Below are 19,404 nucleotides of genomic sequence, written 5' to 3' on the forward strand. Positions count from 1 at the left end.
CACTTTTGGTAAGAGTTTAACTGTAGAATATAAACTGCACAAGGTTACTCTAGTCACATTAAAGGTCACATATTATGCTAAATGCACTTTTTAAATGTGTTCTAACATATCCATGGGTCCACGGTGTGCCTAGAGACTGCCAAAATATTTTAAAAAATAACAATATCTCCTGTTCTCACTCTCCCCCTTTCTGAAACCCCCACCCCTCCCCCCCCCCCCCCCCCCCCCAATATACTCCAGTCAGAATTTTCCCCTTTTCTGACCTCACAAACTGGAAAGCCAGAAGCTTCCACTGTGCAGCCCACACCCCTATTTCTTATTGGTCCACGGCCATGACAGATAGAGGGCGAGGCGTATCTGGCTTCGCTTCCGGACAGGGGGCGGGGGCAGCCCAAAGATTGTATATTTACGAGGGGAGCTGCAGCTCTTTTTAAAAAATAGGCCATTGTGAGATTAGCTGAACATCAGCATAGTACAATAAATTATCTGAAAGTTTTTTTCAGCAAACAATTAAAGAAAAACGTATTAGGGACCACTAAGACCATATAATATGGTGTATAATAGAACCGAAAAGTGTATAATATGGGAGCTTTAAAATACAATTCTGACTAAATGACCTCTGACAAGCTAATTTAAATATCAGTATAGTAGACCTGTATGAATGAATGAATGAATGAATGAATGAATGAATGAATTTTTATTTTTGTGTCATGTCCAAACAAGGACCCATCCCCTTCGGGATTATAAGACACCAACAACTGTATCAAATTCACATAATAACATTCACTTCCTGTAAATAAATGGAGATCACATTTCACAGTAGGACAACAAGGAAACAGACGCAAACAAAAGAAAAGAAAAGCAAACATAAAGATCTCATTGATAAGTATGTTTTGTTCTCTTGGCCCAGGCCTTCTCCAGATAGCCAGCAAGGGCAAATACCTTAAAGTCAAAGAGCCACTTGTTTTCTGTTGTAGAAGAGCCATCATTTTCACCTCATAACCATGGCCGTATGCAGGGTTATAGTAAAACTGAGGTCCAATAACTGAGCTTCCTAGGGGAGTTTGTTGATACACTACACTGAATAAAATACATTGTTTTATTAAATAGATTACTCAATTGAGCATAAGTTCCATGCATCCTTTAAAAAAAAATCTGAACCATAAAACATGACTGTTTGAGGAGCTCTAACCTTTCCATGTTTGTTTGTTGTTTATCCGTCAGCGAGCTTCTTCTTGTCCTCTTTCAAGTGACAGGATCCAAGGTGCACGCGCTCCTCTGTGAAGTCCCACTTATCCCCTTTAGCTCAGCAATCCTGTTTCTAAGCTTTGGAGTGGTCTTGAGTTAACGCACTCCTCTGACAATCCTCTCGGTGCATTACACTGTGAAGGAATGTGGGATCAAATTAAGAAGAAGAGGGTTTGAAGAGGGCCGGAGAGTGAAATGGAAAGAAAGTGAGACAGAGAGAGAGAAAGATAGAGAAAGAAGAGTCAACTGACTTGTGACCTCTGAGATGAGAGGGTAGATTAAGGGAGAGTAATCACAAACACTTTCTATGCCTGTAGTCAGACTAACAATGAGGCCAATGAGGATCAGTGTTGTCCTGTCCTCAGTAGTGTAGCCTCCTCCAGACAAAGGTACATTGTCAAACCAAACAGTCCATCTTAATAAGATAAGTAAGTCAACACAACTTAAAGTTGGAAATAAGTTGGTTTAACTCACTCCAGTATGTTCTATTTACTGTGTCACTTAGTTGACTTTATATAATTACAAAAAGTTTAAAGTTTTTTTTTAATTATTCTGTTTGTAAATCATCATATTGTAGGCTTCCCAAGTAAACCAAAGGTTGTATTGAAATAATGTTTTGATCTTTCTTTAAATCATCTCCCAAGTGTCAAGAATTGATGTTAGTCACATACAATATTAGGTATAGGCTGCTGCCTGTAAGCAGTCGACATAAGAGCTCAACACTTTAGCATTAAGGTGGATCAGACTTTCATGTGTTATCATTTTCCCCACATGATTATAGGCTACTTTTTGAATTGTTAAAACCCCCAAAACAGACAGAAAAAGTCAATTCTGTGTCTTACCGTCTCCCAGGTGCAGCTTCTGTTGAAGAGAAGCCCCATGTGTGTGTGTGTGTGTGTGTGTGTGTGTGTGTGTGTGTGTGTGTGTGTGTGTGTGTGTGTGTGTGTGTGTGTGTGTGGCCTACTCGGCTGCTATACTGAAGACAGACATGCTGATAAAGCCCGGCTTTCCTTTCACATTTACCTAGGCAAATGTCTGTGGCGCTGACAGATAGGACCTTCCATGTCTTTCCGCAGACCTTTCAGAGAACAGAAGATTTAGTTAGCGGAAAGTTGGCAACTAGCTGCTGAACACTGTGGAGCATTTAGCTGCTTTTTTTCAAAAGCGGAGCTAAAAGAGGGTGAATATTGAGCTACGCTTTGCCAGGTGGACAGCAACAAGAGTCAAAATGGATGCTTATGTTGTTCTGTGTTTTCATGATGTAAAAAGTAGGTATCTGTTTGCTAACAAGTTTGTCATCAAGCATCAACTTAAAAGGTGATAATATGCCAGTTTCTATTTACTGCTTGGGTCTGCTGCCCGTTGCACGTTAAAGGCTATGGACATTGAGATGTAAATGCAATTTAGTGTGTAAAAAAGTACTCTATGCAATAAGCTTATTGTTATACATCTTATATGACACATGGTGTCATATAAGAGTTTATTGTCTCTTGTAAGTTTTCAGGCCACACTTAAAGGTGGTGTCAGCGTTTCTGGAGGAAGCTTGTTGCCTTGTATGTAAACAAAGGGGGCCCATCATAGCAACATGCCCCTTTTGCAGAGCTTAGCATTCTCCAGGATCGCCATTAATAGTGATAGTGGATAGTGAATAGGGAAACTGCATTATATTGACTGGGGTTTCGAATGTTTTGTTCTTTCTCCTTTACATACAATCAGGACAGAATACTAGCAATCTCTCAATATTAATACGTAATAATGTTAGGGGAGGATATTTTTTGTCCCCCCCCAGGAGACCAAATTTATCCTGGAAATATTTGATTTTATCATGGAATCAATGAAAAAATCCCTTGTTAAGACCTATTATATAATCGTATATCGAAGGGAAAAGTCAACCACCTAAATCTACCATGCATATGTGTTGGCTCACATATAATTGAAATCATGTCAATCTCATGCGTATTAAAGGCCACTAATCTCTGGCTGGTTGTTTCAGCAGCAGATGTCATTGCCTGTCATTGAAAATATCTGTTCAAGGGTTGATCTGTAAATACCATATACAGGCACAATTGGAAAACCACTCAGCAGGATTGTGTAGTAAACAAGGGGAGTAATGCTTTTTAGACTGGCTTCCCCTTAGATACACACACACACACACACACACACGCAGACGCACACACACACACACACACGCAGACGCACACACACACAATGGTTTTCTGGCCTGTGATCCTCTTCATATGCCTTCTAGCAAACGTACTGCTGCTGTTGAGATTTCCCCCAAATCCTTCCTTCTGTGCTCGTTTGCAAACGCTGCCTGTCATAAACCTCTTAATCCCGAAACCCGTATTTTCTGGAACCAACCAACGCAACTTATGCAACTGGCAGAGAATTCACAGTCAATTATAGAACAGCTGTGAGGAAGCGGAGGACAGATGACGAGGCAGCCGATAGGATAGTACCATGGTGTCATTTGGGTTTTATTGCCACTTTCAACTTTAGAAATGATACATATAAAGTCTTTTTTATTGTGTTTTAATGGAAATATCTTTTAGAATTCCTCAGTTTATTCATTACATACAGTATCCTCATTTGACAGAGCTTAAATGCACTTTTCATATTGCTATCAGTTTAGATTGCTTTATTTCTGAGGACATTCGATTGCCGACACTATCATTTATAGTGAACCCTGGCACCATCTGGCCATTGTGAATGCAGCTTTAATGTAAGTCAGTGCTGCTTTCTCTCTCAACATCCTAACTATAACTTATACCTCAAAATCTAATCTATCCCCTACCACTATACTTGCCCAAAATGTAACCATTACCAAAAAACATAGCACCCTTTGCAAGGCAAAATACCTGCCTGGGGATCCCTGATTAGGGTGTGTCTATAAGTGCAACATCAACCCATACTAAGAGCAACAGTGAATGACCTAGTAGGCCTATAAGTTAATAAAAAAAAAGTATAATAGGCTTATGTGCCTCTTTTTAGTTTTTAACCACACATTACTGTATAATCCATTGTATGCTATAAAGCAGAAATTGTGCAGGTGTTTATGTTTTTTCATAGTTTTAACCCCGAGGCTATAGCTTCTAAAATGTCTTAACAGTAACATAGTCTCACTTTAAGGGATTTATTTGGTCCTTTGGCCTGTTCAATTACTGTCGCCACAAGTACAGAGGTACACAAATACACACTCTAGATCTACATGGCGTTGCGTTCTTCACCAGTAGATGGCGCCATTGGATCAGTGGTCCTCTCCCCTCCTCCCTTATCTTTTTAGGCGTATAGTAGTTTCTTCAGAGATGCCAACTGTGGCTCTGATGAGTCTGAATTATTTAGCCTGCCCTGCCTACTAGCTGTGATGGAACAGATAAAGAGAAGGGCAGAGGGTCAGCGTGAGACTAGTTACCTGTCGTGCCTACTCCACTTCTTAGGTTTCAAGTGGTTTTTATTCCAATGGGAAATAAAGACCACACAGCAGACGTATTACTGTTATTACTGGAAGATAATGTAACATAATATAGCCTAATAACGGAGATATAGAAATCAGACAGTAAATCACCTGTCAACTTAATTTGATATATTTTTCATATATATTTCGACATGCTACAGTTCTGTTCCAACTCTTAACTTCATCTTTGTACCTTTACTGTATGTCACCTGAGGGGAGGATTCGCTTCCGTTGCCAGAACAACTAGGCGTCCAATAGACTTGTGAAACCTGACCCTCCCCATCTAATCTTTCACTGTGTGCTTGCTCACAATAAGTTACTTGGCAAAAAACCCAGTGGCAGCATTCTATGGGCTTGTGTGATGGACTTGGTGCTGCTGTTGTTGCACATGTCCATGTCCAGGCCCTGACTTGGCATTCAACCTTTCTAAAAACCCCATTACATCAATGTCATGAATATACCCAGTTTATCTAGACATGCTTTGTAGTGATATATATTCACCTTGTATCTCTTCTGCTTTAGGTGACGGGAACATTCATGACCTCGCCAGCCTTTCACCTCTCACAACCTCTTTGATCCATCTCCTCTTAAATGCATCTCTTCTTAATCTGATACATATGGCTTGAAGACAAAACTTTAAAGTGAGGGGCATGCCTGTAGCCTTACCTTGGAATGCCAGTGCAAAGAGCTGGGTCTTAAAAAGTGGGCTGAGATGTGGGGTGAAAGTTAAGTGCAGGACTTTGGACTGAACAGTCAATTATAAGGAACAACAAAGCATCTTCAGTTGGACGTTTTGTGTAGCACAATAAACAACTTATTTGAGTAAATAATATAGTTTGTTTTAGGTGTCTCCAGTTGTAGTTTGAGATTATATGCAACATTTCAGCAGTAGTGCTGGGAGGAAAGGCTTGTTTACTTTCTTAAAGCAACAGTTACCTGCTGGTTAGCCTAGCTTAGCACAAAGACTGTAAACAAGGTTAAACATCTAGCTTGGCTCTGTCCTCAGTTACAAAATGCACCCACCTGCACCTCTGAAGCACACATATTAAAGTGTAGGATGCCTAGTTTTGTTCAATCTGTGCAAAACACAAAGGGTAAAAATGAAAATTCACCATTTTATATTTGTTGGGCCAGTAGCTTCCTGGAGTATCCTCTGGTTGCATGCTTCCCAGGCTACGAAAGCTAAGAAAGCCAATGAGCATACCTCACAAACACTTATTTACATTTGATTTGAGATGACTATTAAACACAATAGGCTATAAGGTTGTTTTAATCTTTACAGTTGACCTTAATTGTCAAATTTGCTGCAGTAGTGGTTTGATTTAGATTGTCTTCACAAAGCTTATGAAAAACATATGCAAATAATCTTCTCAAGATAAAAGGGAAATTCCTGTTGCATCAGAGCTGCCAACATTTTCTTTAAGGACACTTGACAAAAGCTCACTCAGGTGTGTGCCCTGCAACAGTTTGGATTAAAGTGAGGGGATTTTTTTATTTTTATAATTGGCTGCCACCATTGTTGATTAAGGATTAACACTGTCATTCAAACAGATACACCTTTACCTCTAACCACCCACCCACTTTGACACACACACACACACACACACACACAAACTTTTACACTCGTTTTAAGCTCAACTCCACAGATGAGCAGTGTGCCGTAACACATCCACAGTGAACTGACTTATACTGTAGTGTACACAAAGTCATTGTCTAAAGTGCCTCACACATGATCAGCTTGGCTCTGATGAGTGGGCACAGGACAGACTGAGACACTGCTCTCACCATACATGACCTTGTATGGACAACTTCCCAACAGGCCTCTGTGGGAGTCATTCCTTTCATCCTTCCTTCTTATCCATTGTATAAGTCTCTCCCTGCTTTGAAAGGAGGATTACAGCCCCTAAAAACTTGATTTCAAGCGACGCGTCTTTTAAATGAATAATAAATATTCGTGACTGAAAAAGTAATAATCAAAATGAATAAATTGAAAGAAACTCGTATGGATTGCTTTTTTCAGGGTGTTAACATTTAACAACTCAGCAGATCTTCTTTACCAGGACTGTGTGTGTGTGGTTTGATTGCCAACTGTCGGATATTGGTACATTCTGATTGGTGCACAGAAGTACATGACATCACCCTGCTCCAAATTAGACCAGACCAGTGAAATTACCTCTGGCAAAACTACAAATACTGCAAGTTCTCATGGGAAATAACCATAAACAGTTCAAACTTTGACAAAACAAAGAAAGAAAAATGGGTGTTAATGTATGACCCCATCACGTGATTGATTGGAATAGTTAAGTCTATTGAACTAAATAGATTGTTAACTCTTTTACACTAATATCCTTACAACTGTACTGTTTAGCTTAACGGAAGACAATGTTAGCTTGAATTAGTTTGTGCATTTTCAAAAATCTACACTTTTCCGACGAAAGGCATTCTCAGGGATCACGCATCAGACCAGAAAAGGTCTTCAAAGGCTCTCTTTACAAAAAAAAAAATTGCTAAAGCTCATCAAGTCCAATTTGGAGCGTTTAAACTGGAAAGCCTCCAATTGTAAATGCTTGTCTTGCCGTTGCCTGTCTGATTTTATGGAGCTTTAGCCAATCCTGATGGTGTTTTGACAGTTTCATGAAGAAGAATCAAGTGATCTTTGTATAAGCAATGGGATATTCAACACACTCAAGTGATCACCTACCACAGCGTAAAACTGTGAAGCATGTGAGTCACAGTTTCAGTTTAACTCATCGATGGATCCAAAACAGTGGAAGTTACCTAATCCTTCTGAAGTGTAGTGTACGTGTTTCCACTAGCCACGCTTCCTCCCGGGGGCAACAGACACGTAATAGGGCTGCACAAGACGGGTTAAAAATTCATCATGTCGTCTTTTAATTTTACAGCCACAATCATGTTTTTTTCTTTCCAGTGTCTTAAAACCATAAAAAATAAATATACATTATGTTACAAAACATTTTTTCCAGTGTCTCGGATCAATACAAAAAAAGAAAAGAAGGACATTTATCAACAGCATTGATTACAGGAGGGCAAAACACTGGGGTTGTACAGTTTGTATGTTACGAAGGCATTCAGTGAGTGGTAAACAAGACTTTTCAATTGCATTATATTAGCTGCGAAATGCATTAGCGTTAGCATCATTTCAACTTTAAACCCAGATTCAGAAATGTAATAATGTATTAAATTCATCTGTTTAAACCAAAGGGTTCATCTATGTCAAATTTTGATTTAATTTTTTTTGTGATTTGCAATTTTTTTTCTTTACTATTTTGGAATATAACTGAGTTAAAAGTGAACTGACCCAAACCCTAATGTGTACATTTGACTGTATTGCATGACTTTGGTAACCAGGAGTGTTTCGCATTGGACAAACAGGCAGGATGGACACTGGAAAAGAAGGCTATCTGGTTCATAGTGCTCAAACGGAAAAAACACGAGTTTTCAACATTCCTCTCCATTTTACATAATTAATGTTCATTTTTAGGCCCAGCTGCTCGGGACATTCTAGGTCAGCCACACACACGAGAACCCTAGATCTTATATCAATCCTATGTGTGTGTGTGTATAGCAGAATATGCTGTGTGTGTAGAGTGTGTAGTTCAAAACCGGAAAGCCTGCTGCAGGCTAATACAGTATGTGTTTGTGTGTGTGCACGTGTAAGGCGTCAATTCAGTGTTGAAGGCACACAGACTCCAGTACTTTAGTGATTAAACCAGCATATCCAGTGATTTACATGATTGAAGAGCTTTCCCAGCTTTAACAAAGGCAAATTATTTTTTTAGTTTTGGACAATGTCCTCACTTCAGCTGGAATACAAAATAGATCATTTGTTCTTCACCTTTAACAGTATCTACACATGTACACAATTACACTCTAAATGCACTGCATTGAGAGGCGGAGGAAGCCTTTCTTTGAAAAGTAAAAAAAAAGAGCACTTGGTGTGTGTGATAGCGCCATCGGCTGTGTCCAAAAGCCGGCAAGAACAGGCTTTATCAAGTTTATGTCTAACGTTCTGAGGGACTTGTAGTCCTTTGAAATCCATGTGGACTACAAATATACCAGAATGTATTTGAGTCCAGCTTTCGTAATGACCCCTCACGACCCCCATAGAGGAACATCGTTCTGGGGGGGCCTGCAATGCATCCTGGGTAGGTGGGAATTCTTCATCTTGTGACTCTCTGTCCCCACGTCCTACAGTCAGTGGTTTTGGCACACGTATAGTTCCATTCCATTCTCTCCTGGTTGAGTCCCACACAGCGTTCCCTTTTATTTATTTATCACATCTTTTTCATTATTCTTTCTTGTCCCATGCAGTCTTCAAAGTCTGCAATTAATACTGCTCTCCAGAGAGAGAGAGAGAGGGAACATGAGGAGGGACGGATGGACAGATCAGGCTTGGAGAAGACTCTTTCCACCACTTTCATCCAATCTCCATCACCCATCCATCTCTATTGTTTTCTGGCTCTCCTCCTTTCCTCTCCTCCTTTCCTCTCCTCCCCCTGTTGGCTTATTCGCTCCTCCTCTTCTCACAGGGGAAGGCTGGTCTGGGTTTTCCTAACAGGTCAGATTGAAGTCTCGTTACTGCCACTGTTGGCGGAGGGGATCGGAGGGCGGGAGGGGGAGAGGTGGTGGTGGATGCGGGGAGGGATGGTGCAGGGAGAAAAAGGAAGGGAGACGAGAACATGCAATGTAAAAACGGGTGCAGGGATGCAGGGAGTCAACGCATGCAGAATATCATATTATTCATGCTATAGTTGAAGGAAATAGTTGGCCATTTTGGAAATAAGATTATCTGCTTTCTTGCCAAATGTTAGTTGAGTAGGCTGATAGATTAGGAACACAGAGACTGGAAACTGGGGATAAAACAGTTAAAACTAGGCTAGCTGTTTTACCCTTTCCCTGATTTTGAGCTAGGCTAAGCTAAACATGTTGCTTTTCTTCATACTACCGAAGAGTATTAGTGAGATCAAATTAATGAGAGCAGGAAGTTTTGTCGTCATTTTGCACTCTGTGAATAAAGTTTAAATGTCCAGAATAAACTCAACAGTTCAAGACTGCGGTAAAGTCAAATGTTATTGAAACACATTAGATGCAAAATCACCTACTAATACTCTTCCATACCATACAGTTATCAAAGTGGTATCAATCTTCTCGTCCAACTCTCGGCAAGAAAGCAAATAAGCACGCTACCATAAATGCTATTTCTTCGGGTAAGGATCCTATTTTGAGGCATGCAGTATTGCATCAGTTGACATGAAGGCCAAACCAATATATGCTATACTAAAAAAAGGTAACCAGACTCATAAAATCTGCATCAAGTAGATTTTGAATCCTTTCTAAAGTGATTCAAACCACACGACTAAAGACAACAAGGTCATTCATTCCTTTGCTCTATCAATTCAACTTCATTAGTATTAGCTGTTTTTCTATTAGCACAGACAATGCTACATGCCAAACACTACTACTGCACACAACAACTACTCACTCTGAGTCGGACTCGTTGCCTCCGTTGACCGTCCCTGACTTCAAGTGCATAGCCAGCCCTCCGTTTGTCTCCCGGTAGATGGGCGCCGGCGTGTGGCCGGTAGGGAACTGTGGTCGCGGGGCCACGGGGGGCTTGACTGGGGTGCTGGTGCTGATGCTGTTTTCGTGGTGATTGCCGGGGAGACCGTTGCCTTCGTTGGACTCCAGCGATGGCGGCCTGGAGGACGGGGTCATGATGTTGACAGAGGGGATGATGGGAGGGGCCGAGGAGCTGTGGTTGTTGTTAGGCGGAGGAGAGGTGATGGTGGGAGGGTTGTAGTCGCTCAGCTTCTCCCTCAGACGGTTCTTCATGTTCTTGTCGGTCAGCGGCGGAGGATAGCTGATCTTGTTCTTTAGGATACCTGAGAACGGACAAAGAGTTAACGCCTCTGGAAACATGGTCAAAATCAATTTATGATATAACATGTTGGTGTCAATCTCATTGAAAATGAATGTTCATAAATATTATAAAAATAGTTAAAAGAACTAACTACTTTTTTTTACTGTCTAGACCGTTTAACGGGACTGTTTGGGGCGTGGCGGTGGCAACAGTCATTGTTTTTATAGAATGTTCGGGAAAGAGAACTGCCTTGATTGGTTCAAAATACTTATTGCGACATACAGTAAGAACCAGATCATAGCCTGTATCATCGATACCGAAATTTCTGTTTAAAGTTTATCAAACTTAAACAACCATATCTTTAATCTTGATTGATAAATATGCCTAACTCTTACTATCATGCACCATGCAACTCCCCAAATAAAGTATGAATGATTTTATGGATTTGGGTTTACAGGAGCTATAATTCCAATATATAGCAGACAAAGTAGATCTATTTGTTCCGACTCTATGTAAAATAATTCTCCTCTCGTACCTTTCCTCTGCTCTGGTTGGTGGTTGCTGTTGCTGTTGGGTAGGCTAGGACTTGCTGTGTCTCTGGCGTTGCCAGGCTTTTCTTTGTCCCTCTCCTGGGGTGTCTCCCTGTCCCTCTCCCCGATGTGGTTGAGCTTGTTTTCTGAATGCAGCTCCACGTTCACCTTGGTCTCCACCCTCAGCCTCTCTGCCCCGCCGGGATCCTCGCTGTCACTGGCTGTGGTGGCCTCCGTCGGCCAGTAAGGCTTCACGTGATTGGATACTGCTTCCACTAATAGGGGGAAAAGAAGACACCTTGGAAACAAGATCTCTGCAACAGCGACATATAGTACATGTTGATGTCCAATTTGGTGTTGTTTCCCTCAAAGTGCCTAAAGATTATAAACGTAAATTTCTCTGACATAGTACTGACTTTGTGTAGAGAAGAAGTATAAAGTAGCATGTAAGGGAAATACTTAAAGGTGCATATGTAACTTTGAGTGTGTCAGAGAAGTGAACATTTTCTATTCTCATAACTGAATTAAAAAAGAATTCCTAACAGGAAAATTGGATTCCTGGAACACCATTGGAGGTTTTGTTTACACACATATTCTAGTCTTACGTTTGGTTCTAGGTGCCTCTAAATAACCTGATTTATGATGAACCCAACACAATTATTCAATCCCAGGAATGACATGTACAGTAAATAGGTTTTGTAAACTAACTGCAGGCTCTGAAAATGTAAACAAATCCCGATTCCCTGAAATTGCAAAGTGCACCTTTAAGTACAAGTGCCTTAAATGTGTTCTTTTCTTCCTTGAGTTAATGTACTTAGATCCATTTCTACCTCTTGTAATGCCTCACGTTAAGGCTCGATAGGCCCACTCGTATAGCCTACCTTTAGGCGTGCTGTGAATGGGCTGCCTCTCGTTGTTCCACTTGGGCTTGACGTCGATGTCGTCGTCCTCGCTGTCGGAGGAGTGAGAGGAGGCGTAGGAGGAGCTGTGGTCGTCCACTGACAGCTCACTGTCTGAGTCGGAGTCTGGTAGAAAGATGAACTTCTATTAATAAAACACACAGGCGTACACATTGTCACATGCATTCTGATTGAGAGAAGTTTTTACTCACCATCTCCCTTGGTGCCATTCCTGTGGAACAGAGGCCCGTCCAGGTCTGTGTGTCCCTTAGCGGTCCCTGAAGACACGCTGGGCTTCTGACCGGCTTCCTCCCTGTGTGGAAAAAAGACAGGAACAGAAAGGAGGGAGCGAAAGACGGAAAGGTAAGTGAGAGAGAAATTAGAGAGGAAAAGGGTTAGCACACCAGAGAGTCACTGTCTGAGAGTTGATTCAAGCCCAAACTCGTGGTAAGAGACGACTAAAATTCAACAGCTGAAACACTAGACGTCTCTGTTTACAAAACAATCGACACTTTTGCTGGCTTCAACGAACACTAAAACGAGTATTAAAATGTGGTTAAGGTGCGCTAGTGTCTGGTGAAAGAAAATAAACCGGATGCTTAAGCATCAACAGTAAAGAGTGTTGATGGATGGGTAATTTAAGACTTATTGTTAAACCTTCATTATTATCTTTTTGTATTCATGGTATAAATGTTCCATGTGACCGCAAATTTGGAACTGCAGATTAAAGGTGCAGTCAGCGATACTGGAGAATGCTTGTTGTCAAAAAAACACCTTGTCAAAATCAGTGACTATCTCCTCATGATCTGCTACCTGTCCGTACTGGTAAAATCTAGTGCTAATACACAGCCTGGGTTCTGTAATCTGCTATGTAAACAAAGGGTACATTAACAAAGAGGTCCCACCGTAGCTAGCAACATACCACTTTACAGAGCCTAGGTTGTGTATGAACAATGGATTTTTTTCAGCGTGCAAACAGTGAGTAAAAATAGCGGATCTTGAGGAGATATTCACTGATTTTGACAACAAGTGATTTTTTGTGAGAAGCATTCAGAATTGCTCACTCCATCTTTAAAGCTGCTTTTGTCATTTATATTCAGTTCCCTTAACTGATACCCTAAATGAATTACAAAATGATACATACATAAGAACCCCACTTGCTTATATTTCTTCCCACTCCTCTTCAATTATAGCTGTTTATTTCAGGTTGGCTGGAGGGTAAAAATGCTAATGGAAAAAATCTGACCTGTCTGAAGTCGTGCCAACAGCCTAAGGGAGGAGGTATGTGTGTCTGTATTACGTTCCCCAACTAAACAGGTACATGCCTATCTCCCTTATTTCCCAAGCCTCCTGCCCTTCTCTCTCTCTATTTTCTCTCTCAGTCCTTCTCTTTTCTATTTTATGTCCCTGTCCTCAACTGCACGCCATCCTGCTCCATCCCTCTGGCGTTTTTTCTTGTTTTTTACGGTTCTCATTGACCCCCCGTGTCAGCTCGCATTACCCAAATGACAGCTTTACGAGCGGAGGCGCACAGTCAGACCTAACCTTGCAGATATACAAAAACTCTTTTAAAATACCAAGTTTATGTAACACCACACCGCCGCCATGAAAACATGTACAAGACGGGCGGACGAGATTACCCTGAATATGAACAGTGTCTATTTCCTGGAAGAGATATATCTTCAGAATGTCAAGCTTCTCAGAGATCATCCAGGAACACACTGGTCTCGATTGCTCAAGTGAGTCATTCTAATTCTGCGACACACATGTTGATTTGCACATTGTTAAAAAAAATACCTAGAAACCAATGCAGATTTATACAACAGCCCTGAACTAAATCCCACAGTAACTTTATGAAGTTTATACTGTTTTTGTTGAAAGTATATTCTGGTTATCGGTCCTTTACTGTGTTTAATTGTATTCACACTGTCTCACACGTTGTTTTACAAACATTCATAATTTCGTGCAACAAAACAATGTATAATGTATCAAATCAAATTTCACATTAACAATGTTAACACTTTAACTCTTGAGTATATGCAACACAGAAAAACCTCAAACTGGATAGATATTATAGCTGGATCAACAGCAGGTGCTGTGTTCTTTAGCCTTGGTTTGGCTATCAATAAGATTTGATATGTCTTTGACTGTAGGCCAATATGTGTTTTGGGTTTTGCAACAAAGCCATGCGCGCCATGCACTGGAAAACCCTCATCATGATCTTTCATGCATGCAGGCTCACTGTACAATGCAGGTGCCATTCTGTGGCAGCATGCATGTGTTTAAGAAATAGCCTCAATGTGAAGGGAAACTGAGAAACTTAACCCAACACTGCTTTAGATAAGTAGTAAGGGCACACACACAAACACACACACACACACACACACACACACACACACACACACACACACACACACACACACACACACACACACACACACACACACACACACACACACACACACACACACACATATATATAAATAAATAAATAAATTAGGGGCGTGGGGTGTGTGTTAGTATGAGTTAGACATTTGATGCATTACCAGGGACACCAAGAACAAAGATAGTCCAACATGAGTAAAAGTCCCAAAGAAAGTGAAGTGGACAAACACACTTGTTCATGCAGCAGTACGTATGAGTAGCGGCCATGCAGTCAGTGAGCGTGGTGTACCTGAGTACGTGAGCCAGGTAGCTGCTGCGGCTCTTGGCTGACCTGAGCGTGCTGTCCAGGGAGACGGTGGACTCCCCGATGCCCGAGCGGAACAGCTGGCCGTCATCTGTGTACGTGTTGTTACAGTTGAGAGAGCGCTGGAAGATGGAGGGATGAAAAGGAGGGAGGAATGGAGGGAAAAATGAGGAAAGGAAAGAAAAAAAATAAAGGAAAGGTTTAATTTTCATACTTATTGATGATTATTGATGACATGATGCAGTCATTTTGGTGTGTGTGTGTGTGTGTGTGTGTGTGTGTGTGTGTGTGTGTGTGTGTGTGTGTGTGTGTGTGTGTGTGTGTGTGTGTGTGTTCACTCACTGTAAGCAATGAGGCCCTGGTGGTGCTGGATTCATCTTGGAGGCTCTTCTTGCCCGTGAAGACGTTCTTGAGGTTCTTCCTCACCTCTTTGTTACAGATCACATGGAAGAAGAAGATGAAGACTCCCTGTGGAAAAAAATCAACAGTGATTAAAAGCAGATCAAAGCCTATGCGTATTTAGAACTGCGTCATTTCTGAATTATTTTAACAACTGTTAAATATCATATATGTCTGTTACGATCTAGTCAGTGGCCATTGAGGTAAAACCTGGGGTTACCTGCAGACAGCTGAAGATAGCGAACAGGTAGTGGAAGGTCATGACGTCACTGTTGACTGTTATGAGACCCAGCAGCCAGGTGGCACTGATGAGGACGAGGAGGAGGAAGGCCATCCGAAGGGCAGGACTGAGGAAGAAAAACACGCACACAGATCAGCTACGTCCCAGTACAGAAATGTGATATTATCTTTTGACTGCTACGTTAATGCTATGTATTGAATTATGACAAGGAAATTAAAACGCTTACATGGCTCCTGACTTCTCCACAGCCTTCTGCCTGCGACCACATGAAGCCTTGGCCGCCAGAATGAAGATGACTATGTTCACCTTTAGAGAAAGGGATTTATAACAGAACTGAGTTATTGTAACATTTAACAGGGCTACTTGAGGATATTTTATAACAATATATTTTTTTGACATAATTCAGATTATTTATCATGATGTGAGAGCACTTAATACACTCAAAAGTCTATTTTTTTCATCCGTGCACATACCAGGACGACTACAAAGATGGGTCCTGCGAAGCTCCAGATGAGGGTGTCGTGGACGGAGAGCCAGCAGAAATCTGGGTTCCCGTAACCCTGAGGGTCAAGACCTACTGCCAAACCTACACACACACACACACACAAAGAGGGTAAAATATGAGTACAGATTTATAATGACGTTACGTAACACAATCCATAATTCATAATTACCATGACACAAGTGGCACTACCAGTTCCTACGCCTAGCTTCTTCCATTCTCTCCTCCCACTACAGTTTGCCCACGGTCGTCTTAGTCACTCGTCACTGTCATTCATTGTTTAATTCCTTATCTGTTTGTCTCTTCATGCTCTGCCCAGTAACACTGTATCTATATCTCTCTCCCCACAACTATGTCTCCAATCCAAACTCCAATTAAGAAAAGTTCAGTCGCTGCCATGCACTGCTGCCAAAGCATGTCAGTGAATCACAAAGCATTGTAATATATTACAGTTGTCTTACTGTACATCAAAGGGGTGATAAAGTCAAATATGCAGAAAATGTCAGGCTTTGAAAAGCTGGTACTAATTGGCAAAACCAGAGCCGATAAAAAAACAATAAATCAACTACTTATTTATGGGTTTGTGGGCAGCACACTCCTCTCCACGGCAACTGGATGTTTGTTTTTTTATACATTAATTTTATGCAAGTTTTTTGGTCTTTATTTGACATATTGTGGCCATCCACATAAACGCTGTCCATCTCTGACTATGCCTGTCTGCCCCTATCTCTTGTTCACTTATTTTCCCACGAGGATCCCAGCCTCTTTAGAAGGGAGATGTGTCATAGCATGAATGCCCCCTGACAGTCTGCCAATGCATTGTTTTTTAGCCTGTGTGTGTGTGTGTGTGTGTGTGTGTGTGTGTGTGTGTGTGTGTGTGTGTGTGTGTGTGTGTGTGTGTGTGTGTGTGTGTGTGTGTGTGTGTGTGTGTGTGTGTGTGTGTGTGTGTGTGTGTGTGTTTCTCTCTCTCTCTCTCACCGGTGATGATAGCGGGTATGCCCCAGCCCATGGCATAGTAGAACCTCATGTGTCCGTGGTTGATGTTGCGTTGTTCGGTCAGCATGCGGTAGATGTGCAGCCCCTCCACAAACGTCCAGGCAAAGGTGCACATGTAGAAGTAATGCAGGAGGATGGCTATCACCGTGCACACAAACTGAGAGAGAAAAGGGAAGAGAAGGACATATGGGGATGGAGGAGAGAAGGAATATGAGTTGACATTTAAAGGGAATAAGGATAAGAAATGCACAAACAAAATGTATACCGAAACTTTTCTCTTTTTGTACCCCAGCTCCTATCAATCTCGTCGAAGTAAAGGTAAGGGTTTTCTGACATTTAACAGACTAAGCAATCTATCAAAACAGTTAATAAACTGATTATTTGACAGTGACAATAATTAATATTAGCAGCCCTAACAGTAATATACTTTAATTAATTTTTTAGCACAAGCACTCATTTATGTAAGTCAGTTATAATTTCACCTATCTGCACGTTTCTTTGAAAAATGATTTTCAATTTTTTATAAATCTTTTCCCCTCATTATTTCCATGTCTGCTGCTGTGTTGGAGGAATGCAGTGTGTCAGGGAATGTCCCAGCAGTTGAGATCTCGTATTTTGGTAATGCTATGTATTGCCGTGGAGATCAGAGAGAGAGAGAGAGAGAGAAAGAGAGAGACTATTTTGACACAGGGCTATAAATCATCCTGCAGATGGCCGTGGGCACACACTGACAGCATTCCACAGAACTGACACACACACACACACACACACACACACACACACACACACACACACACACACACACACACACACACACACACACACACACACACACACACACACACACACACACACACACACACACACACACACACACACACACACACACACACACACACACACACAGATGAAGGATATGCGTGCACATTAAACTCTTTCTTTTTCTTCTCTTTTTTAAATTCTGTCATCTGTAAAAACCACTTCAGGTGCAGATAAAAGTGTGTTGTTAGGCCGTGCTTGAGTCCCCGTCATCCCAGTCAAAACACTGTCTGTGAGTCAGACTCCCTGAAATCGTCTGCAGTCTGCAAAAATACAGGCTCCTAACATTTCATACTGTTTCATAGGTCTGGGTTTGTTTTCTTATCGTTAATATGGTCAGTACATGTTTACGAAATGATCGGTCGGTTAAATCATATCATTAGTTCGAAAATATTGTAACATAATATTTGCTTTCAAACTGAAACGCTTCCGCTATGAGGACATCTAAACCATTCCAATGTGGAGATGCCACTGGAAGATGTGTGTAGGTGATATAAGGCTACAACCTGAATTGATTCTAAATTCTTTCCACTGTGAAAGAATACCAGAGCCAACATGTACATCTGGTAGCTGGCTGGGTGTTGGCAGTTACAACTCAACATAGTGTCTTGACAGCTGGATGCTGTGATGTGTATATCGTGTAAAGCTGTACACATCTGGTTTAGCCAGACGAGTCAGGGATGACACATTCATTTTTAAAGCTACACTGTGTAGCTTTTGAGAGAAGACAAACCACATATTTCTGTCGACAAATGAAAAGTTGAACTATAGTGGGCAATTTAATTCACTCAGGAGTTTTGATGCTACAGCCTTAGTTGGTCTGGAATTACCAGTAGCTTTTGGTTGCTAAATCAAAGCTAACGTTTGCTAACTTTAGCTATGTTTTATAACGGATATTAATGAGACAGTTTTCTGACTCTTCTCTACATTTGATACTGTTACCATAGATACAAGCCATATCCTGTTATTGTTATGTGTTGCCACAGGTGCTTATTTAAAAACGTATTATTTATTTTATTTTATATATGTTAAAAAATAAGAAAATTGGAGGAATTAAAAAGATTAGCGGATTTACCGGGCTAGAACTAAACTGAGCTTGTATATTTGTCCACTGTTCAAATCTGTCATCATGGTCTGTTTCCCGATGCCAGTAAGGTGTGTTAGCTTTCCAAACCACATTTCTTATAAAGAAAAGAGGTGGAAAAAAGGGATAACCCGTCAATTAACAGATAATGATGTTTTTTTGTACCACAGACACAAGATATATCAAGTGAAAACTAAGAGGTTGTTTTGGGAAACCTTTGCCAGGGCCTAACCGCCTTAAGGTCTGCTTCTGGTACCAGTCACAGCTTGCCTCTGCTACTGGCACACCGAGATGTGTGTGTGTCTATGTGTGTGTGTGTGTGTGTGTGTGTGTGTGTGTGTGTGTGTGTGTGTGTGTGTGTGTGTGTGTGTGTGTGTGTGTGTGTGTGTCCGAACGTCTGTGGTAGCAGACTTCAAAGAATTCCCACACCTCATGATTCCTTACTGTATGTCTATTAGGTCTGTTCACTGTGTGCTCTGTCTGGGCCATAAAAGCGACGTACCCCAAAACCAAACTAGATAATGACCTTAACATCATTAGCACATTAGATTTCTGACTTTTAGTATCTCGCCCTATATCCTCCCTACACCTTGTTTTAAATTGGAGAGCTTTACGGTAACAAAGGCAGGACTGTCAACACGATTAAAATCAACTTATAGGAG

General features: G+C 41.2%; 1 protein-coding gene across 5 annotated transcripts in view; it reads right to left on the bottom strand.

Annotated features, from left to right (window-relative positions):
• Positions 1-7,591: 7,591 nt before the first annotated feature.
• Positions 7,592-19,404, bottom strand: part of celsr1a (cadherin EGF LAG seven-pass G-type receptor 1a) — a 96,113-nt gene continuing 84,300 nt past the window's right edge. For 2 of the 5 annotated variants that reach the window (XM_080050857.1, XM_080050854.1), the window contains 11 exons: positions 16,822-16,996; positions 15,815-15,927; positions 15,568-15,647; positions 15,321-15,447; positions 15,044-15,169; positions 14,687-14,823; positions 12,225-12,325; positions 11,995-12,138; positions 11,119-11,388; positions 10,206-10,605; positions 7,592-9,274 (listed from right to left, as the gene is read on the bottom strand). In XM_080050857.1, coding sequence (XP_079906983.1) covers positions 9,247-9,274; positions 10,206-10,605; positions 11,119-11,388; positions 11,995-12,138; positions 12,225-12,325; positions 14,687-14,823; positions 15,044-15,169; positions 15,321-15,447; positions 15,568-15,647; positions 15,815-15,927; positions 16,822-16,996 — 1,701 coding nt within the window. In that variant the 3' untranslated portion in view covers positions 7,592-9,246. Of the gene's footprint in view, positions 9,308-10,205; positions 10,606-11,118; positions 11,389-11,994; positions 12,139-12,224; positions 12,326-14,686; positions 14,824-15,043; positions 15,170-15,320; positions 15,448-15,567; positions 15,648-15,814; positions 15,928-16,821; positions 16,997-19,404 lie in introns of all 5 variants that reach the window. The other 3 variants (XM_080050858.1, XM_080050855.1, XM_080050856.1) reach the window with 2 other exon arrangements.

The sequence above is a fragment of the Ammodytes marinus genome, assembly GCF_949987685.1.
Source record: "Ammodytes marinus genome assembly, chromosome: 22".
In the NCBI taxonomy this organism is placed as follows: domain Eukaryota; kingdom Metazoa; phylum Chordata; class Actinopteri; order Uranoscopiformes; family Ammodytidae; genus Ammodytes; species Ammodytes marinus.